We start from the raw sequence: 23,200 nt of genomic DNA on the forward strand, positions 1-23,200 counted from the left end.
AATGGCATTCTAAAAGGGGTGAGAAGGAGAGGGGGACAAAGGTTAAAAAAACCTATTGGGTACAATATTCACTACTTGGGCAATGGAACCATCAGAAGCTCAAACCTCAGCATCACACAATATACCCATGTGACAAACCTGCACATGTACCATCAGAATCTAAAATTTTTTTAAGCTACTAAAAAAATAATTTATACAAAGAAAATCATACATGTGGACCAAGATTTATGCATATGTTTATAATAGCATTGTTCATAATAGTGATATCTTAAACACAGTTAATGAAAAAACAATAGGGAATTAAGCCAATTATGGTACATCTATAGAGTGTAACGGTACTCGGTAGCTATTTCAAATAATGTTTTAAACGAATATTTAATGCCCCTGAAATATGCCATTAATGTGTTGTTAATACACAGGTATTTAAACAGTTTGTACAGTGTGTTTACAGTTTTTTTTTTAAATAATTGTATACATAGAAAAAATGACTTGGGGATATCCACGTCAAAATGTCAACAGTGCTTATCTCTAAATGTGAAATCACAGACCTATTTATGTTTTTCTTTTTGTTCTTCTTTATTTTCCTATTTTACAATAATAAACATTTATTGATTTTATAATAGAAAAGTTATTAAAAATAAAACGTGCAACAAAATAAGCTTTGGTTGATTAAAGATTTAAATATAAAATCAAATTATGATAGAACTTGCAGACAACTGGAAAGAGAGTTTATCAGCTCTCTGGGGTAATTTTAACTTTCTCAGCTTTGAAGCAATTGAAATGATTGCACTATAAAAATTAGCATTACCGAAGATTTTTTAAGAGGGAAAATATTTCTATCAAACATTACAAAGAATTAAGATCCATCATAAATAACTAATTCAAATTTGTAAAATAAATCTCAAGATTCCAAAAGATAAATGGGTCAAAGACTGGACAATTCCCATAAGGGACATACAATCAGTAGATAAACATAGTGGGGAAATGTTAATTCTCGCCAGAAATCAAAGACATGTAAATAGAAGCAGTCTGGAGATGCCAGTTTACATATTCTAATGGAACAATGAGAAAAAATGTCAAATGCTAATATCCATTGATGGTGGAGCTACCCGGAAATTTATCCACACCTTCATTTATAACCGTATTGCTCATGTCCTTTTACCAGAAATGTTACCACTAAGAATTGATTCTTTTTTTTTTCTTTTCTTTTCTTTTCTCTTTTTTTTTCTCTTTTTTTTTTTTTTGAGACAGTTTCGCGCTCTTGTTGCCCAAGCTGGAGTGCAATGGCGTGATCTCTGCCTCACTACAACCTCCATCTCCTGGGTTCAAGTGATTCTCCTGCCTCAGCCTCCCAAGTAGCTGGGGTTACAGGCATGCAATACCACACCTGGCTAATTTTTTTGTATTTTTAGTAGAGACAGGGTTTCCCCATGTTGGTCAGGCTAGTGTTGAACTCCCAACCTCAGGTGATCCGCCCACCTCGGCCTCCCAAAGTGCTGGGATTACAGGCATGAGCCACCTCACCCAGCCAAGAATCGATTCTTAAGAAGTAATTTGGCTAAAGGAGAAAGGTCCCTCTTCATCTCCTTTACTTCTAAATGTTGGAACACCCAGGGCTCAGTCCCTTGACACCTTCTCTTTTCCACCCAGAGGCAGTGTCTGGAGGATCTCACCTACTTATGCAGGTGAGAGGAGCCACAGGCTCTCTCAGCATGGGCTCCGGGGAGAAAACAGGCCAGAGCAGAGGTTTTCCTGGGAGTGGGGTAGGGGTAGCTTGAGGGCCATTCAAGGACTCTGACCTCAGTCAGAGAGGGCAATGAAGGAAAGAGAGACCAGCAAAGACATCCAGAGAGAAGCCTAAGGTGAACTTGGTCATCATATTAACCCCTATGCAATAACAAAACATCCAGGCTTGATCTACCAGGGCTTATCAGTGAGGTCCCCAGGAATTGCCTAATTGCAATAGCCCTCAGCTCACTTGCAGGCCACCAGATCCCAGCTGGCCCTGACCACCATCTCCAAAGCCTGAAGGAATTATTGTGAGACAGCCCACTGAAGGTGGGTACCTCCAAGAGCCCTGCCCTGCCCTGCCAGAAGCCAGAGCTGTCCGTCTGTTGGTGGTCACCCTGGGAATCTGGGACAAGAAAGTGCACTCTGGTCTGATGCCAGAAAGCACAACTTCTTGGGCTCCCAAATCTCAAGATCTTTTTGCTCCACCAATGTACTCATCCACTCATCCCAGCCTGGGGCCTCTGCTTTACATGGGTCTTTTCATTGCTTAAGGATGTTTGGGCATCTACCATCTCTTCTTCTTCTTCTATTTTTTTTTTTTTTTTTTTTTTTGAGACAGAGTCTCTCTCTGTTGCCAGGGCTGGAGTGCAGTGGCCCAATCTCAGCTCACTGCAACCTCCACCTCCCTGGTTCAAGTGATTCTCCTGCCTCAGCCTCCCAAGTAGCTGGGATTACAGGCCCACACCACCACACCCAGCTTATTTTTGTTTTTTTAGTAGAGATAGGGTTTCACCATGTTGGCCAGGCTGGTCTTGAACTCCTGACCTCAAGTAATCCGCCCTCATCGGCCTCCCAGAGTGCTGGGATTACAGGCATGAGCCACTGCGCCCGGCCTCATCTCTTCTGCTTATGACCTTGTGAGGCAGGCATCCCAGGTTTCATTATCCCCGTTGTATAAAGATTACGACTTACCTAAAGCACTGCTGGACTCAAACCCAGATCTTCTGCCCTCGATTCCACGTCCATCTCTGTGACCCCAGGTTTGGCCAAGTGTGGATCTTGCTGCATATGAACAGCCTGCCATTTCCTTCCTTGTGTACACATTGCCTGTGGAAATTGGACAAGGGAAGTTACATTTCTATCAAGAGCTGAAACAAGCAATTTTGCTTTAGAGATGATATGTAACAGAAAGAAATAGTCCTGGAGGCAGGGAGCCCTGTATGCATCTGCCTGTGTTCTGCTCCTGGCTGACCCCTGAGATCGAATCATGCTGTTTGCTAATGTGTGGAAAGTATGTTTTGCTCTCTAGGAGTCCTCCCCAGAGCCTGACAGATTCGGTGATAGGAATAGAACTGTGGAGTGAAGATGGCTCTCTCCAGGTGTCACTCCAGTTGCCATACATGTAAAGAAAGCCTAGACACTGTGATAGCTTTGTCCTCCTATCCCTGAACTTTGCTCAGAGGCAAAGCTTTTTCCCCAATCCTTGCTCAAATGCCTTCTTTTTCCTCGAAGAATCCAGGCTGTTGAGCAAAGGGGGAGATCCTGGGAGCTTCACCCAAATCATCTGGAAGTTTCTTGGGGTGCCAGATTTGAAATAGGAGCTGATAGGGTCAATCCATCAGGCACCCTGACCCTAGACATACAGGAATTCCCCTCTGAGGTTGAAGAATTCCCCCTCCATCAGACCCAAAAGTGAAAAACAAACTTCGCAAAGGCACGTTTATACCAACTCCTCTGAGCGGGGCTGAGTAGAGTTTTCTCTGGTACTGGGCACATGCTGCTCACAGACTCTCTGGCCCGTGGACATGGCCCCTGGGGTCTGAGAATGCAGATGGGGGAGAGGCTTACCGAGGAGCTCTGGATGACCTGGCTCCAGTGTGTCACCTCCTGGCCTTGGCCTCCTATCCCCAGCTGGGCTGAGAAGACCACAAAGAGGGTCTTTCCCACTCTCCCAACCTGTTTTCTCTGGTGATTAATATATAACCTGAGAAAATGAACCACTTGTTTAAATTCAGAGTTAGCTGGGCTAAGACAGGTGATAAGAATTACTCAAAAACAAGAAAGCAATATTGGGGGTAAAGATGCTTTCTATTTTTCTTTTCTTTAGTTTTTTTTTTTGTTTTTTGTTTGTTTGTTTAAGATAGAGACAGGATCTTATTCTATTGCCCAAGCTGGAGTGCAGTGGCATGATCACAGCTTACCGCAGTCTTGACCTTCTGGGCTCAAGCCATCCTCCCACCTCAGCCTCCCAAGTAACTGGGACTACAGCTGTGCACTGCCACACTGGCTAATTTTTTAAAAAATTTTTTATAGAAACAGGGTATCACTATGCTGCCCAGGCAGGTCTCAGACTCCTGGGCTCAGCCGTGAGCCACCACACCCAGCTTGCTTTCTTTTTTAAATAGAAAGGAACACATAACAACTTGATTTTAAAATCAAGAACAGGAAGCATAGACTCTATACTTTCTTTAAAACATTGTAAATAAGTCTCCTATTCTTTACTACTTCAGTTAAATGGGCAGGAAACAAGAAAGGGAAGGATCAGGTGAGGGATGGGAGAAATAAAAACCATGCCGAAAAACTGCGGTAATAAATAAAAACACTAATGGCCGATACGTATTTATTGGGCACTATGGTATGCACAATTCATGGTTTTTCTCATTTTATCTCCCTCCAAGCCCTGTGAGGCAAATAATTTTACTACTCCTATTTTAAAATGAGGAAACTGAGATGCCAGCTATTAAATAATCTGCTTGCTTAATGGGACTAAAAACCGAGAAACCAAGCTTCGAAATCCGGTTCTCAGCGATCAGAGTCTTCACTCAGGAGGCAAAAATGCAGCAAGAGACAGCTTTTTCCTCCAGAAAGAACCTTATCCTGTTATCATCAGAATTCTGTAGCTAAATACTTCCTTTACCATTTTGTAACAGTACTAAATATAGGGAACATTTTGTATTTCCATGGAAAAGGATGCATTGTCTACATACGGCACAGCCTCCCTAGGTTATTTGATTCTAGCTTTCATTGCCTTTGAAGCATTTTGCAACTCTGTAAATTGCAGATAACTAATAGCAATGCAAAATGCAAATTCTGTCCTATACTGTAGAAGTTACACTGACTTCGTTGCCACACTGCAGAAAAAGCTACTTTTGTATCCATTTGCCATTTGTACCTTCATTGCAACTTTTTTTTTCTTTTTTTTTTTTCAGACGGAGTCTCGCTCTGTCGCCGAGGCTGGGGTGCAGTGGCGCGATCTAGGCTCACTGCAAGCTCCGCCTCCCGGGTTCCCGCCATTCTCCTGCTTCAGCCTCCCAAGTAGCTGGGACTACAGGTGCCCACCACCACACCCAGCTAATTTTTTGTATTTTTAGTAGAGATGGGGTTTCACCATGTTAGCCAGGATGGTCTCGATTTCCTGACCTCGTGATCCGCCCGCCTCGGCCTCCCAGAGTGCTGGGATTACAGGCATGAGCCTCCACACCTGGCCAACATTTCTTTACTCATATAAATTTGTGTGGTTTTTTGGCTTCTCCTTTGAACTGGTTGTAACACCCTTACCACTTGCCTCATTAATTAGTTAAGTAAAATATTTACCATGTACTCGTTTTTATATTTGAGAGTCGTGATTTTACCTTCGTTTTTTAAAAAATTATCTCTTAATGGAATTATGAAAGCATATCAAAAGCATCTTGCTTGTTACTTTCTGAATGACCCCAGGCATGATCTAACTCAAATGAATGACTTCAGGCGTAATTGGATAACTGATGATGTTCTCAGCTGGGTCTTGGGAAGCACAGCCTTGTCCTGACAACTTCCTTTCAAACACTCTGCTCTGTCCGGGACAAAGCATCATGGCCGAAGGCCCCGGTCCCCTCTTCCTGGCTGGTCTTCTTTGCTGTTGATTGAGGAAAATTAATTGGCATATAAATTATATGATTATGTCCCATTATAATGTTTCCATTATTTCTAACTTCTGCTATGTCTCGTAGTTTATCTCACAGCTATCTCCATTAAATAGCTGAGAAAAGGCTTGAGAACATTTTTTTTAAAAATAATAATAAACATGGGATGTGATGGTTAATATTGAATGTCAAATTGATTGGATCGAAGGATGCAAAATACTTTTCCTGGGTGTGTCTGTGAGGGTATTGCCAAAGGAAATATTAGTAAAATTTGAGTCAATGGACTGGGAGAAGCAGACCCACCCTCATTCTGGGTGGGCACCATCTAATCAGCTGCCAGTTTGGCTAGAATAAAGCAGGCAGAAGATGGGAAGGACTTGACTTGCTGAGTCTTCCGGCCTTCATCATTCTCCCATGCTGGATGCTTCCTGCCCTCAAACATCAAACTCCAAGTTCTTCAGCTTTTGGACTCTTGGACTTACACCAGTCACTTACCAGGAGCTCTTGGCCTTTGTCCACAGATTGAAGGCTGCAGTGTTGGCTTCCCTACTTTTGAGGTTTGGGAACTCGAGCTGACCCACCACTGGCTTCCTTGCTCCTCAACTTGCAGACGACCAATCATGGGACTTTACCCTGTGATCGTGTGAGTCAATACTCCTTAACAAATTCCCTTTCATATATAAATGAAATATACGATATATGTCTTTATACGCAGAGCAAGAGCATGACACAATTCCATCTTTTTAAGCAACTGATACACAAAGATCTCACAGCCAATCCCTACTATACTTGGCAAAACTACTTTTTGTTGTATGGACTCTGAAGTCAAACAAACATCATTCAAGTCTCATTCCACCACTTACTACAGTGTGGATTTGGGCAATTCAGTAACCTCCTTGAGCCTCAGTTTCCCCTCGGGGAAATCATGCTACATCATAGGATTCTTCCTAAAGTGTGAATGAGATCACGTGGAGATTCTGGCACTGTGCAGGCACTTTGGACGCTGGCTCCTGAATTGTTAACTCCTGACGTTTAGGCCTGCCTAGGAAAAATGATGAACCATGTCAGCAAGATACCCCGTCTTCAGAAAAATAATGACTCATCGGCAGCTCTTCAGAACTGGAAACACATCATTGGGAATGAAGAGAATAAAGGGGAATTAGTTCCAGGTTTCCAGCAGCCACGGATCCTGTGTGCTAAACTCAGCAAGCCTTTGTGAGATGAGGATGTGACATCCTGCTGCAGGGAGGCTTGGGCCGTTGCAATCTGACCAGTGCCCAGCCGTCCCTGATACCCAGGGTGAGGACTGTGCCCCTGAACACCCCATGGTTGGCAGAACTAGGACCAAGAGACACAGCCAGTGTGCTGGTGCCCCCCTCCCCAAACTGTGTCCTTGCTTGTTGCAAGCAGCTAGTTCAGTTCATGGCTTGCGGGGAGTCTCCCTCAGGAGCCAGCATGGTCACCAGTCACAAAGCCTGGCCAGCACCCCAGCAGCTGGAGGAAGCAGGCACAGAGTAGACACGTCACGAATTCTAGTCTACACTCCCCCTCTTCCCCACAAAGGGGAAAACCCTGGGCAAACTTTACGGAGCCAACAATACTCACTATCTATCTGGTGTTCAAAGCCAACTTAAATCTTTATTTCCTTTTGCTTCAAAGCATAATACAAAGAGTGAAAATAGGTTTTCCATCCTACTGGAATTTCTAAGATCATAAAATGCATTACTGGTTCCACAGTATCTAGTCATAAAAAAGACTGCTCTGGTTCTAGGGTGTTGTTGTGATGATGATTTTCCCAATTGTTCTACAATCTGGCAGCTGAAATCTTGATAAGGAGAGTCCGTGGGCCAACACAGACCAGGAAACATAAAAATAAGAAGAAAGGAGATCTCAACTCTTTGCTCCCTGGCTGCATAACTTGAGACTTTGGGAATCAGAATATTAGATCTTCCAGGGACCTAGCGTCCTTATATCCAATCTATATCGATTAGATATGTGACCTCGCATAAGGAATATCTGAACCTCAGTTTTCTCATCTGTAAAATGGGGAAAATAATTCCTACCTTATTTGTTAAGAAAATCAAAAGAGGCTTGACTATGCAGAGAGTTGTTATAAGCATTTTCATGTGATAATAATTTAACCTTCATAACCCCATTTGACGGGGGAATAAACAGGCAGAGATAGATTACAGAATTTGCCCAAGGTCACACAACAAGTTGGAGGCAGAGCTGATGCAAAGACACCCCTGGTCACCAGGTGTGATAATCTTGGATGAATAAATACCTATTTGAAATGCTTGAAACACCTAATTCTTCCAAATAGTCTAAAATGTCCTCTGCAATCTTGTTTTCACCCTTCATTTGTTTATCAGGTCTTTTTTTTTTCTAACACAGATAAGGAAAAGGTTAAACTCCAGTCCAAGCACTTTCCAAATGAGGACATGTTCCAGGCTAACTCAAATTAACGAGGTTTACCTACTTGTTTTGCCATATTCCCTCATGGCGCAAGAATGTCCACACAGATCAGTGAGTGACCCAATAAAAACTTGGTCATTCTCCTCATGGCACCCTGGCCCCAAGCAGGAGTATAAGAGGATAGAGTCATTTTCCTATAACATGATCCAAGGAAATTCATTTCATCTTGGAAGTGGACTAGGCTGATGTGCAGAGAAACCTGATTCAGTCCCAGGGACAGCCAGATACGTAGGGATTAAGGATTTGTGGTTGTTAAGAGAACAGAACCTGGCCTCGGATCCCCTGACTTCTCCTCTCTCTGTCTTTTACTGGTGAGATACAGTTTGGTACCAGTTCCTAACCTCTTAAATCTCAACTGCAAAATTAGGAAATAACAGTGTCAAATTTTATTGTTTAAAGTATTATTTTATTATAACACCAACAAAAGCTTGCCTTTCTCAGGTAAGATATCCCAGTTCCTGAAGATGAAAAGAAGAAAACCTGATTCTGGGTATAAAATTCTGTTTCTGTCATCAGTGAGCTTCAACTTGGTCCCCTGGCCTCTTCCTCTTGGGATTTGCTTGCTTTATCCTTGTAAAATATCTGTTTCTTCTCTCCTAATTAACTTTCTTATCACCATGACACTAAAGAAAAAGGTCATTCTCAGGTCATCAAATGCCAGTCTCTTGAAATCTTTATTTATTCAAGAAGCTCCGTAAATTAAAAGAGAGCAAGAACTGGGCAATGTTTAAAAACCTAATTATAAAACCATTATTACTTTAGATCGAGGATTGCAGACCAGAGTGCAGTGTCACCCAAAATAGAAAAGTCTTTAAAGAATTGCAAAGGAAGAGGCCAAGCACGGTGGCTCATGCCTGTGATCCCAGCATTTTGGGAGGCTGAGGCAGGCAGATCACTTGAGCTCAGGAGTTCTAGACCAGCCTGGCCAACATGGTGAAACCCCATCTCTCTACTAAAAATACAAAAAAAAAAAGCAAAAAAAAGCCAAGTGTGGTGGCACACCCTGTAATCCCAGCTACTAGGGAGGCTGAGGCATGAGAATCACTTGAACCCAGGAGGCAGATGTTGCAGTGAGCTGGGATCATGCCATTGCACTCCAGCCTGGGCAACACAGCAAGACTCCATCCCAAAAAAAAAAAAAAAAAAAAAAAAAAAAAAAAAAAAAAAAAAAAAAGAATTGCAAAGGATGAAGCCACAGAGCTCTGCTAACATGCACCATGCTGATCACTCCATTGGAGGCTCCAAACTCTAAGAGGCTCAGGCTTGCCTCCTCTTCAGCTAATAGGAAATGAAGAGGCCTTAAGAAACTGCTGGGCTTCCTTGGGCATGGAAATGACCAAAGATGCTATGAATGGATCTATTGACTGCTCAGATGCATGGCTGGAGTCAAGCACATGACAGTCAGGTCTGGCAGCCCTGGGAGCCATTCTGTCTCTCTAAGGCAGAGGCTTCACCCATTTTTTTGACAACACATCTTTATAAGTATTTTTTTAAATTTGAGGACTCTCCCCAATATCTACTTATTTGTTTATAAATAATATAGCACTAGTATATTCCGTAGTACCACCTGCAAATTATATAATACTTATATACTATAAATATTATACGTGCACAAACATGAACTGTCTAAGAAAATACAAAGAAAAATCTGAAAGGTCTATATTATTTTCTTCTTGTGCCCCAGAAGATCTCTCAAGCACCATTCTGAAGCAATGGTTCTCAAACTTTGTGTAACCAAGAATTACCTGGAGAACTTGCTTAAAATGAAGGTTCACTGGGCCTTGACCCTAGTGTTGATTCCATTACTCAGTATTCCTGGGATGGGCCCGTAAGTTGTCCTTGTCTGAGCTCCCCAGCTGACTCTTATTCTGATGCTCAATTGGATTTTGGAGCCACTGATCCAGACCCTTGTGTTTTCCTGCTCCTTACATTTTTTGCTACAATTATGTCACTGTGGTCTTATTGTTATCTACCCCCTGGACACCTTTGTGATCCCCTCAGTGAATTTAAACATAAAAAAAATTAGCTACCATTAATTATTTCCTGTGGCCTAGGATTGCTGAGGGCTTCACATGCATTGCCTCACTTAATCAGACTAGGGAGGTATTATTAGTCCTATTATACAGGTGAAGAAAACTAAAGCTCAGTCACAATGTCTTATCCAAGTTCACTCAGCTAGTAAGTACAAGTGACAGACTAGGAATTCAAGCCTGTATCTGTCGGATTCCCAAGGCTGGACTCTTTTTTTTTTTTCTTTTAGAGATAGGGTCTCACTCTGTCACCCAGGCTGGAGTGCAGTGGTGTGATCATAGCTCACTGCAGCCTCCACCTCCTGGGTTCAAGTAATCTCCCTGCCTCAGCCTCCCAAGCACCTAAGACTACAGGTGTGTGCCACCACACCAGGCTAATTTTTTGGTTTTTTATGTTTATATAGATGGGGTCTTGCTATGTTACCCAGGCTAGTCGCAAACTCCTGGCCTCAAGTGATCCTCCTGCCTCAGCCTCCCAAAGCACTGGGATTACAAGTGTGAGCCACTGCCCACTGCACCCAGCCTGAAAGCATGGACCCTTGACCACTAAGTATATTGCCCACAAAATAGGTCATTATAATTTATTGACCCTCTATTATGAACCAGGCACTTGGCTTGACACCTTACACACAAATCTCTAATATTCATGGCATACCTCTGTTTCTAGAGGTATTAATTTCAGTCCAGAGATTCTGATGTGCAATAAATTTCTCTATTCTCTGTAACCCATCTAAATTCCTGACTCTTAACCCCTATTTTCAGGCCTTCTGGATTTCTTCTCCCCATCCCACCCCCAACCCCAGTAGTTATGCCATAGTTCTGGACCAATACAATAGCCAGGCATGGGGTCAGGGGAGTGTGACCTAGTCCTCTGGCATCAGTCCACATTGGTGGCCACTGAGGGGCCCATCCTCCCATCAACATGACCTGCTGGCCCCAGAGACTCACTGCTCTCCCACCCTACATCAAGCCAGGTATATCTTTTGCCCATCTGCCAACACAGCCATTTCCTCCCTGGGTTCTTCTCTTCCAGCAGGATTTCTGGAAAGCAAGGTACTGTCCCCTCTGCTCTCAGACCCATAGACAAACCTCCCCCTTCCGCACCACCTGCAAAGCCCAAGAGAATGTCTTTCTAGTGATGGAAAGGTGAGGGGTTCCTTCTCCCTTCACATCCCCTCAAGAAATGTTAGTCTTTTGCTTTTCTTTGTTGGCTAGAATTCACCTGCCCACACTTTGGGAGGCCAAGGCAGGAGGATCACTTGAGCCCAGGAGTTTATGACCAGCCTGGGCAACATAGGAAGACCCTGTCTCTAAAATAAATAAAATAAAATAAAATGAAATATAAAATAAAATAAAATTCACTTGCCCTAAGGTCCTATATTTTTGGAAGACAAAAGATTTGTAGCCTTCTCTCTACTTTGCCCCTCTTAAGTGGAAGGGAGACAGTTTGGGAGAAAAATAAGTTGATATCTCAAAATATTATCTCAGATACATGTTGTCCCCATTTTATAGGTGAGGAGATTGAACTCATTAAGGTTATATAATATTATACACAGCAAGTAGATAGGCCTAGGACCCCCCAGTTCAGGAAATCTCATACTCTGTGAAGTCCTCCCCTCTTCCCTCCCAGTAGCCTCCCTGGTCAGCTTCAAGAAGACACAACAGAGCTTGTGCACTAAAACCACCACTGGAAGGTCAGACCCAGCGATGGGGCAGGCTGGAAGAGCTTAGGTAGGGGTGAAAGCAGACACCACCCTGAAAGGGGACAGGTACCCACTCCTCCTTGTCATTTTCCAGGAGAGCCTTATAGAATTTGAGTTGGCATGAGATGATGTCAGAGGAATTTTGGGTGGTGCAAGTAAAGGAACTACAAGAGCTAGAAACAATCTTGAAGGCTTCTTCCCATGTTGAAAGTGTTCTTACCACGTAGCAAGTGGTAAGAAAGTGTACTCTGCAGAAATTTGGGGGGCGGGTGGGGGCACACAGTTGGTATTTCAGAGGCACTTGGATTCACTGGTGTCTTTTGATGAGTTTGTGTCCTGAATAAAATGGGGAGTGGCGGTGGTTACTGGCAGTACCCAGAGGAGAGTAGATGAGGGTGGGCACAGGGGAGAGGAGCCCGAGATGGGTAGCCAGCTGGTTTTACGTGCCAGCTTTATAGGAAAAAAAGTGGAACTTTCAGATTCTGCTTAACTGTGCAGGAGCCAGCCAAGTATCCAGGGCAGAAGTCCTTGCTCAGAAATTATATATCTGATGGGCGCGGTGACTCACGCCTGTAATCCCAGCACTTTGGGAGGCCGAGGTGGGTGGATCACAAGGTCAGGAGTTAGAGACCAGCCTGACCAACATGGTAAAACCCCATCTCTACTAAAAATACAAAAATTAGCCAGGCATGGTGGTGGGCACCTGTAGTCCCACCTACTCTGAAGGCTGAAGCACTAGAATCGCTTGAACCTGGGAGGTGGAGGTTGCAGTGAACCGAGATTGCACCACTGCACTCCAGCCTGGGCGACAGAGCAAGATTCCGTCTCAAAAAAAAAAAAAAGAAAAGAAAAGAAAAAGAAAAAGAAATTGTATATCTGACGGGATGGTCCACAAGCTGCAGGGCTTGGAAGGAAGGTACAGTCATAGGACAGAACACAGCTTTAGACTGGGTCAAGATCGTCCAAGTCTGCTGGTGGCTTCAGAAGGCCCTTTGAACGAGTCTTGTCCAGGCAATAATTACCATGTTATCTAATTTTGCCCACTTAACATTTCCACTTGGATATCTAAGAGCCATCTCAAAGCCCCACGTGGCCAAGGCTGAATCTCTAATCTTCCCCCAACAGACCTGCTTCACTCACAGCTTTCCCTTCTCAGCTGACAGCAACCCCATTAATCTACTTGTTCAAGCCAAAAACCTGGAAGTCATCCTTAACTCCTTTCTTTCTCCCACATCTCACATCTCAGCAGTCAGAAAATCCTGTGGGCTCTACCTTCAAAATATATCCACCACCCATCCACCACTCCGCAGTTGCCCTTTACCATGCTGGGCCAAGCCACCATCACCTCTCACTGGGCCACTGTAACAGCCTTCTAACAGATCTCCCCACTGCACCCTGGCTCACTTGCAAACCAGAGTGATCTTTTAAAACTACAATACAAATCATATCACCCTTCTGCTCACAGTCGCCCCCCATGTGTCAATGCATAAAAGTCAAAGTCCTTACAATGTTTCCCCACTCATTGGCCTCCTTGCTATTCCTGGAGCACACCAGGCATACTTCTACCTCAGGGCCTTTGCACAGACTGCCCGAAGCTCTCCTCCCCAGGACGTCCACAGGGGCAACTCCTTCACTTCCTTCAAACCTTTGCTGAAAGTTTAACTTCCCAATGCAATTCACGCTAACCACTCTGCTTAAAATCCCTACCTTCTCCCCAACCCCCTGCTTTTCTTGTGGTGGTTCCCATTACATTCTACCAGTCTACATAATTTTTTTTTTTTTTTGAGATGGAGTCTCTGTATGTCGCCCAGGCTGGAGTACAATGGCGCGATCTCAGTTCACTGCAACCTCCGCCTCCCAGGTTCAAGCGATTCTCCTGCCTCAGCTTCCTGAGTAGCTGGGATTACAGGCACTCACCTCCACACCCAGCTAACTTTTGTATTTTTAGTACAGATGGGGTTTCACCATGTTGGTCAGGCTGGTCTCGAACCCCTGACCTCGTGATCTGCCCGCCTCGCCTCCCAAAGTGCTATGATTACAGGAGTGAGCCACAGCTCCCGGCCATAAATCTCTTCTTTACTATGTCTACTGTCCGTTATCCAACTCCAGAAGGTAAGAACCTCCACTGATACATAAGGACTTTTATACCCTACATGCCTACAACAGTGCTTGGCACATAGTAGGCATGCCAAAATATATAAATGTTGAACAAATGAAGAAAGTTAAAGTAAAACTAGAGGCCCAAAAATATCACAAAAGCCGTCTATGGTAGCCTTTTCCCTACCTGATTTTACTGAGTGGCCTTACTTTTCAGTCCTCTACACAGCTGGAACATTAATGAACACAGAGTGGGAAGAAGTGTGTTTACTCTAGGATCACCTCTCAATGGGTCACTTGGCAAGGGCATCTTTGCTTCTTCGTCAGTTCCTTTTGACACGGGGGTGAAGGGTTTTCTGCACCACACTTTGACCACAAGCATCACCAATTTCACTGAACCCAACAGAAATCTGGACCCTCTGGGTGCTCTCTGCGTGGCAGGGCCCTTTTCTTTTTCTTTGGGCTTAGGCTGCAATTTGAAACACCACTTTCCTGAGCCAGCACCCCCTTGCAGCGCTGTCACAGGGAGGCTTAGGCAGCCACGTGGAAGCCACCTACCCCGACCTTTGGCAGAATTTCCAAACACAACACAGTAGCTTTAAATTGATTAATTTGGAACTCTGACCTTGGCCCCAAAAGGTAAGAATACATAACAAGGTATTTTATTCTCAAAATGTGTCAGGATAAGAAGCACTTCTGTAAATCAACCTTTTTAAAATAGATATAATTAGATTTGCAATTGGGGGCAGTAAAGAAAGGGTCTGAACAGTGGATAACATGTTGAGAGGTTAATTATTAATGGGCAGTCTTCCCTAACAAAGTATCTAACAGGCATTGTGGTCTCTTTGGCTTCAGAAATTACCAAGAAAGCCTGGACCCCGGGTGAAACGGAGAAATGGACACAAGTCCCCTGTGTTTCTCCATTCTCTTGGTTTTATGCATCTTTATCCAATCAAGTGCCCTTGGACAAAGCCTGAAACCAGGTAAGAGCCTGACTTTTCTCCAGAGATGGGCATGAACTTTTCTTTTTAAAACGTGTGTCACAGAGAATCCAGGGGTTTCTGACTGTATGGGACAGAGCTTGCTTCAGAGCGTGCCAGGTGGTTCTATACACGACTTCACAGGTTCACAGGGACACGTAGCCGTTTGTAAACAGAAATGAAATTTTACAAAATCATCCTGGGATTAAAATTCTAAGAGTGCCTGCAGTTAGCAGTGAAGTCTCTTGCGTATCTGATATGGTAACAGTCATGCTAAAAGTTATTCAGCGGCAAATGATCTGAAAGCGATTCAGATCTTCCTGAGAGTTAATGTGGCACCTAATTTGCAACCGGGGAGCCAGGCTTGCAATGAAATGCTCTGTCGGGTTGGGGTTGTCTAATTGCCTGGCTCTCTCAGAAGAGAAGGGAATTTATGAGAGTTCTATTTCCAGTCAGGTCTAAAGTAGAGATATCATTGCACAATTTCTAGACTTTGTTTTGCTGCCAAAATTTTAGTCTGAGACTGAAGAATCCAACAGCAGTCCTGCCTGTTTGGTTTGTAAATTCACAAACTAGATTGATGGCGAAAGACAGATCAAATGCCTTATCAGAAAGGTTGTAGAGTGGAGCCCAGCTTCCAGGCTAAGCAGTGGACCAATAAATGACGGCTCAGTTAATTGAACAATTTGGCCAAACTAGACAGGTGTTTGGGACTTTGTTTTGGTACTGGTTACTGGTCAGGAGCTAGTAACGCTAAGGTAGAGTCTGAGATTTTTCTTTTCTCTAAGACTAGCCTTGGAGAGAGCTCCAATAACTTTGAGAATTAGAAATTCCCTAACAGGGGATGTACCTAAAAATTTCAGTAGCTTTTTTCCCCTTTGAGAAAAAGGCTGTTCCTTTGTATTTGACTATTTTACTTCATAGGCCAGTTAATAACCGAGTAGCAGTATTAATTATGGCCATTCACTAAGTATTTTCTGTGCCAAGCACTATACTAATTATTTTTGACACATCATCTCATTTATAAAGCCACATCCAAAAATGACCCTTACATAATAATTTAGAGCCATACAGGTAAAATTGCTGGTAATCTTTATGCCCTTGGTTCATAGTGATTTTGCTAAAGGGCCTTTCCTGCCCTTTGCCCCAGAATGTTGTATTTGTTTGTTTACTTTTTAATGAAGTTTATAACACACTTCTAGAAAAGGGCCTCTATCATAAATCGTCAATGAGTTCTCACAAACTGAACCAGTACCCCAAAGCCTTCCTTGTGTGCCCCTTGAGCCTTAACATATATGACTTTTTCCTTTGGGAGATTTTTCATTAATAGAAACACATCAGTTGCTCTTTTGCGTCTGGCTTCTTTCGTTTGACATTATGTTTGTGAAAGTCAACCATGCAGTTTCTGGAGTTGAGACTCATTCATTCTCACTGCTGTAGCATTCCACTGCGGGACCATGCCACACTTTCTTTATCCATTCTACTGTTGATTGGCCAGGACTGTTTTTGCAATGGAGCCGTGGGAATTGGAAGCTCTCAGTGCTGAGATAGAGGTTGAAGGGAGGGACGGCATCCCCCAGGCTTCTGGGTATTGTCCAGATTTTCCTTGACCAATCTCATTGTCCTGATCAGCCTGCTTCTTTCCCCGGGGCCTAGTTTGTGCAAATGCTGAGGGAAGTGGCCACTATTAGCAAGAGGGTTCCTCAGAAAAGAGGATCCAAGTCAGGAGGCCTCTTGTTCTCTTGGAAGCAGAATCTCTTGGCAGAATTCTTTCTGCAATGAGTGAGCCCAATCTGTGTGCATGTGGCTGGTATGATGTCTTTCTGGGGAAACTGCAGGGAAGCCGGTGTCCTGTGGTGGAGCCCTTGTCAGGAAAGTTTCTACACCAATGGTTCTCAACAGGGGCAATTTTGCCCTCCAGGGGACACTTGGCAATGTCTGGAGACATTTTTGGTTGTTAAGACCAGGGAAAGAGTGCTTCCCTTCCAGCATCTAGTGGGTAGAGGCCAGGGAAGCTGCTTCACATCCTACAATGCACAGGACAGCCCTGATAACAATGAATTATCTGGCCCAAAATGTTATTAGTGCAGAGGCTGAGAAACCATGATCTATGCCAAGCTTCAACTGTCACTCATCGAGCACCAGGAAGTACTCCCTCAAGGACCCTTCCTCTTTAGCCCCTCCTCCCAGCCTACTTCTTTTGAGTATTTATTATTAATGACATCTTACTAATGGAGTCACTAATGTGCTGCACACCCAGCATGTGCCAGGCACTCCACGGACATTTTATCTCATCCTCACCATATGGTTGAGTAAGCTGGCAGTTAAGTGCGTTGCCGGCGGTCGCATAGCTGGTCAGGGCAGAGCAGGGAGAGGTACCCGCAGCCTCAATCTGTCTACTGAGGCCGCAGTGCTCTCTGTCGAGCCCACACCCAGTGATTTGACAGCCAGAGGTTTCTAGAAAAACATTCTGCTCAGTTCCTCTCACAGAGAGGGAGATTTAGACAGTTGTTCCTGCCCTTCAGCACTAAGGGGGACTGGACAGAGTGAGCTGCTTGAAGCCCACATGGCACATCACACTTATTATGCCCAGCCCCCAATGCCTGAGACCCAGGTTCCCCAATCGGTGTTGCCATGAGAGCCAACGCTGCTCCAAAGAGCAGCTGCTGCTCCTAGACCCTGGCAAGCCCCACCTTCCCAGTACTGGGCCCACTATCAACAGGCACCTTCTCCCTCCTCTCCACCCGAGCCTCAGCTTGCAAATCCTAGGAGCAGCTGAAAGCTACCTATTCAGTCAGTCCCTCATGAGTGTCACAAGCATACATGAGCACCTGCCATACGTAGGGCAGTGCCTGATTACAACTCACACACTGTGTTCACACGTTTCCTCTCTTAAAAATCACTGAGGACCCCAAACAGTGTTTATTATGTGAGATATCAATATTTCCTTCATTAGAAATTAAAACTGAGAAATCTTTAAAATCTGCTAACACTTTTTAAAATAATAATAAACCCTTGCATGTTAACACATATCATGTAATTTTATGAAAAATAACTTGTATTTTCCAAATAAGTTTTAAATGGAGCAGAAGAGTGACGTTGTTTTACAAAGAAATGTTGCAAATCTCTCTAACATCTGGCTTCACAAGACAGCTGGATTATCTTACCTGTTTCTGTACTCAGTCTGTTGTGATGTATTGCTTTGTTTGAAATGCAGGAAGAAAATCTGGCCTCCCGTAGAGGAAAAGGGAGGACATCCCAAGGCGATCTCCCTGGGGCCTTGGCCTGCAAACCACTGCGCTTGTGCAGTGGGCACTGTACAACAGGGGGCTGCACAGCCGTCCCCACCTTGCAGGAATTTACAGTCAAATGGGGTGGGAGTGGGGTGGGGAGGGAATAGGGGGCCATGGGACTGGGTGGAGGGAGGATGTGCCATCAATGAAAGAGCAACCGTCTGTGGAGAATTTAAATACAAATATAACCAAAAGCTGATCTGCCTGTCATTATCACAATTCTAAAGAACGTCAGCCGGGCGCCGTGGCTCATGCCTGTAATCCCAGCACTTTGGGAGGCCGAGGTGGGTGGATCACCTGAGGTTAGGAGTTCAAAACCAGCCTGGCCAACATGGTAAAATGCCATCTCTACTAAAAATACAAAACATTAGCCAGGCGTGGTCATGGGCACCTGTAATCCCAGCTACTTGGTACGCTGAGGCAGGAGAATTGCTTGAACCCGGGAGGCAGAGGTTGCAATGAGCCAAGATGGCGCCGTCGCACTCCATCCTGGGCAACAAGTGAAACTCCGTCCCAAAAGAAAAAGAGTATCAGCGATAAAGGCAAAGCTCTTTCCAGAAAAAAATGGTTTTATGGCCTAAGTTCTAAACAATCTCTGTGGTTACTGTTGGATTTTATATAGTACGTATATGTAAGCTTCAAATTCATCACATTTTTATTATTTATCCTTTCATAAATATTGTGTTCTACATTGACATTAATCTGGAGAACTCCCAGTTATGCACTTGGCCCCAACATGCACAGACTCAGGGGCGTGTTCTTGTTGCAAGAGTAAGTGTGCGATGGTTCAGATCCTTTGACGTCCTTATGTCTCCAACCTCAGTGGCACTTATTACCTGCTCCTGCACATAAACAGTAGATTTGAAATAAAAAATGAAATAAAAAATGATAACGTAGTGGTTGTACAAACAAAAAACCAGAACTTGAATTATTTCAATTCTCTCATCCTAGGTGACCCCTGTAAGCCTCTCATATGTGTTTAAAATTTAAAGCAATAAAACAGATTGTGAACAATGAGTTGTAACATCTTGTTTGGTAGGTAAAAATTTGGACTCATACAAAAAATATTTTTACTGCATTTGAATATCTTAAAGTTAAAATGTATTTGTCTTTTTAAAAATTGTTCACTGCTTTATAAGAACAAATCGAGAAAGTAGTGATGATTGCTGATTTTTACATAAATATGACTGAAAATACTTTTGTCTTACAGAGCAGAGGGTCATTAAAATGATCCGTTCTGTGTGTCAAATACATGAGGTATACCACTGAGTCACATATGTAAATGTTATCAGCTAGAACATGGCATGTGATGAGGACCATGAGAGAGGAATGAGTAGAGAAGCAGAGTTTACTTCCAAGTGGAGGGAAGAAGGCTTCTTGGAGGAGGCGGCATTTGAGTAGGGTGTTGAAGGATGGTATCTTGACAGAAGAGAATGAGGCTTTCCTTGTACAATAGCAGAGGTACACAGCTGATAAAGTACATGTGCTTTTCAAGCCCAAATACCTTTCAGAAAAGACCATCTAGGAAGAAAAAGAAAAAATATCCCATAGAACGGTGTTGATAGCAATACTGGTTAAACTGCAACAAACTGGAAACAATGTGAATGCCCAAGTGCAAACCACTGAAGTTGGGGACTCCAGCTACTGCTAAGTCCAACTTCGAACAGGCATGGTTTTGAATACCTACTACTAGAAGTCACAGAAACTTTTGGGGGCAATAATGATGAAGTTCAGAAACAAAAGCCTATTGCTGGCCCCTAAGCACTCACAGTTTAACACCAGGGATCTTAGCACAGAGGATGGGTTTCCAAGAGTCGTTGAGCCTCCTGAGATGGTGCCCAAGGCTGTGTGTGTGTGCATTTTGAGTGGGGAGCAGGTGTCATAACCTTCAGCAAATTACCAAAGGGACCTGTGACCTCTGAAAAAGCTCAGTAACAACTGGTCTTGCAGCTTTGTAAAACAAGTGTAAGAAAATGGTATATGCAATAATGTAGGGGAAAAAAACAGGACTAAATAATCTACATGTTGAATCATAATTATGAAAACACTGTAGACTCATGCTGTATATTGCTAGAGATTCTAAGTATATTTAAAGATATACAAAGGGTTTTAAGGTTTGGAGAATTTACGTACTTAAACGTACAAGAAAAATAAAATAAAAAGGCCCTGATCAGCTACAGTTAGATTGGTCATCCCGAGACGACCCCCGGGAAAGGGATTTTCCACTGTCCTTCCGACCTGCCACCTGCACCCAACTTTGCAGGTTCAGCCATACTCAAAATCACTACCACAGCAGGGTCTGTCAGATTTCTGAGGGGCCTCCACAGTTACATGGAATGTCACCCATGACTAATATTTGAGATAGAGTCCGGAGATGAAACTCATTCTTCCAAGAGTGCGTACTGTTCTGGAATCAGCAGAGGGCCAGCTCCCAGCATTCCAGGGAAATTCTATCTTTTCCATGCAAGAGACCCTCCCATCCACGGCCAGCCTTCCTAGTCCTACAACTGAGCAGGTCTGTGGTCCTGCTGAAAGGTCCACCCTGGAGAGGCGGGGGACAGCAGCCTGTCCTCCACTCTGCTTGCCTCTCACAGATACCCAGGACTGGAACCCATATTCTTTCATTCTGAGCTGGAGAGAGAAACTGCAGGGCTGACGGTTGAAGGCATGGGGTCTGTAAGCTGACCCGAAAACATGAATCGCCAAATGAGTGCGCAGCCAAAAGCCAAGAGAATCTGGTACCTGGCTTCCCACGATGGCCCTCTCCCTGCCCTCCTCTCCACATCAGCTGCCACAGTGCTGCGGGCATGCGGGGACATCACAGGTGGCACAGCAGGGAGAGAGGCAGAAAGAGACTGGGCCCCGAGACAGGGCAGAACAGTCCCCATTTCATCATGAGGGGAATGTAACCACCCAGGCCTCAGCCTGGGTGTCCCTGACAGCCACGGGCTCCACATAGAACAGAGGTCACAGCGATTCTCACAGCCAGGAAGGTGCTGTGCACTGGCCCCCAGGACGGTGACCAGTTTCGAGTGGGGCACTCTCAGCCGGGAATTGGGGTCCAGCCCACCAGGGAAAAGGGCTGACTAGGGGCCAATAGGACCCTCCAGATCCCTGCCCAGCAGGCTGGACTTCAGTCCCAAGGTGATAACTAGAACAAGGGGGCCGAGCCTAGTCTGTCCAGCAGCTGGTGGAGGAGCCGCGGTAAGAAAGGCAGTCAGGTCTTACATTCAGGTACCTACTTGGGGCGAGAAGACCAAATCCAGTCACTCCAGCCCTGGAGGAGTCAGGGCGCCCACCCGGCTGCCCCACAGAAGGTGCAATTCCTAAACATGGTCACAAAGTAGCGCAGCGACATCTCAGCTGCTTCGGTATTCCAGGAGAGGGTTTCTGGCTCAGAAGAATGGAGTTTCTGGGTGACTGGAAGATGAGGCTGTTGGCTAACTTCCCTTTCCTTCCCACTTAGGGCTCTATTTCCAGAAGCATTCCTCATTTCATTTTTTCCCCAGTGGGGCTTGGCTAGGGGTGGGGAGGCGTGGGGAAAAAGTGAAGAGAAGAGAATGAAATGCGTGGAATGCAAGCGGAGCCCTCTTTGTCTACAGCATTTTCACCTCCACATGTGCAGGTTCATATTCAGGGCCTGGTGAAGTCAGTTCTGGCATGGCTCTCCAGTGGACTGGCAGTGGCCCTTAAAAATAGTTCTCAGGAAGATGTGTAGGTGGCAACGCTGAGTAGTGTTTATGTTCCAACATGAAGAGCAGACCTCATTGTGTGTGTCCTGTGATTACAACTGTGTGAAAATACATGTGTTTGAGAAAAAATGCTGGAAGAAGATGCATGAAAATGTTCACACGTCCGTTGAGTTTGTATCTAAACTTTTGTCTCTTCCCCTCTTTATGTAATGTTATAGTATGTATATGGTATATTGACTTTCATGATTTAAATAATCAGAAAATAAATTTACTACGAAATGATAAAATAAAGGAGTTTGACTAGATCAGTGATCCTGGAACTGTAGTGGGTATTGAAGCACCTAAAAGGCTGCTTTTTTTGTTTGTTTGTTTTTCCTGAGACGGAGTCTTGCTCTGTTGCCCAGGCTGGAGTGCAGTGGCACAATCTTGGCTCACAGCAACCTCTGCCTCCCGGGTTCAAGCAGTTCTCCTGCCTCAGCCTCCTGAGTAGCCGGGATTACAGACACACAACACCACACCCAGCTATTTTTTGTACTTTTAGTAGAGATGGGGTTTCACCATGTTGGCCAGGCTGGTCTCGAACTCTTGACTTTGTGATCTGCCCGCCTCAGCCTCCCAAAATGCTGGGATTACAGGCGTGAGCCACTGCCCCCAGCCAGGGCTTATTAAAATAAGATTCTGGGGCCCTAACTACAGAGTTGCTGATTCAGTGAGCCTGGGGTAGACTTGGATATTTACGTTTCTCAGCAGTTCCCAAATGATGCTGCTGGTGTGGGGACCACAGAGAACCACTAGAAAAAAACCAAAAGAACCAAGACTTGAACCTAGGTTACTGACTTCCAGGCTAGGTAGGGTGCTTCCTACAGAAACAACACGAGGCTACAGGGCAAACCTCACTTCACTTCTAACTTTCTAGGGTTGAAGGGGTGAGAATCAACATCTATTGCTCCTGGATACTGACTTCTTCCCCAGTAGCTACAACCCCAATAGTATTTAAAACCCCAAGATATTTGTGAAAATGTATTTGTCCAAAATAAAATATCTACATGCTAAAAAGAAAGCAGTCCTTGAAATGAACAAAAATTCCCAAGCTGAGCATTACTTGTAATTGGTAGAAAAATAATCATTGCAAAAGCTAATTAACCATCCACCCTGAGCGGCTCCTTGGCAGGCCTGAAAATACGATCAAGAAAATTCTTTTCCTATGAGTGGGGCATTATCAAAGCAGGGCAGAGCCTATGGGTTACCCGTTGACTAGGACTGACCTTTCCGTGACTGCCAAAAACTTTCCAGTGAC

At 44.3% G+C, this 23,200-nt stretch overlaps 1 protein-coding gene and 1 long non-coding RNA gene across 3 annotated transcripts in view; one reads left to right on the forward strand and one right to left on the reverse strand.

Moving 5' to 3' along the window:
- LIPC (lipase C, hepatic type) overlaps positions 1–23,200 on the forward strand; it is a 160,132-nt gene that overhangs the window by 7,200 nt on the left and 129,732 nt on the right. The window contains exons 1-3 of one of the 2 annotated variants that reach the window (XM_063699022.1): positions 11,876–11,907; positions 13,790–13,953; positions 14,794–14,921. In XM_063699022.1, the coding sequence (XP_063555092.1) occupies positions 14,834–14,921 (88 nt within the window). In that variant the 5' untranslated portion in view covers positions 11,876–11,907; positions 13,790–13,953; positions 14,794–14,833. Of the gene's footprint in view, positions 1–11,875; positions 11,908–13,789; positions 13,954–14,793; positions 14,922–23,200 lie in introns of those variants that run through there. The other variant, XM_019011048.4, reaches the window with a different exon arrangement.
- The window catches only part of LOC109023501 (uncharacterized), a 64,058-nt gene continuing 58,572 nt past the window's right edge, over positions 17,715–23,200 (reverse strand). The window contains exon 3 of the long non-coding RNA XR_002002903.3: positions 17,715–19,732. This is a non-coding gene — a long non-coding RNA (uncharacterized lncRNA). The remainder of the gene's footprint in view (positions 19,733–23,200) is intronic.

The sequence above is a fragment of the Gorilla gorilla genome, chromosome 16, assembly GCF_029281585.2.
Source record: "Gorilla gorilla gorilla isolate KB3781 chromosome 16, NHGRI_mGorGor1-v2.1_pri, whole genome shotgun sequence".
Taxonomy (NCBI): Eukaryota; Metazoa; Chordata; class Mammalia; order Primates; family Hominidae; genus Gorilla; species Gorilla gorilla.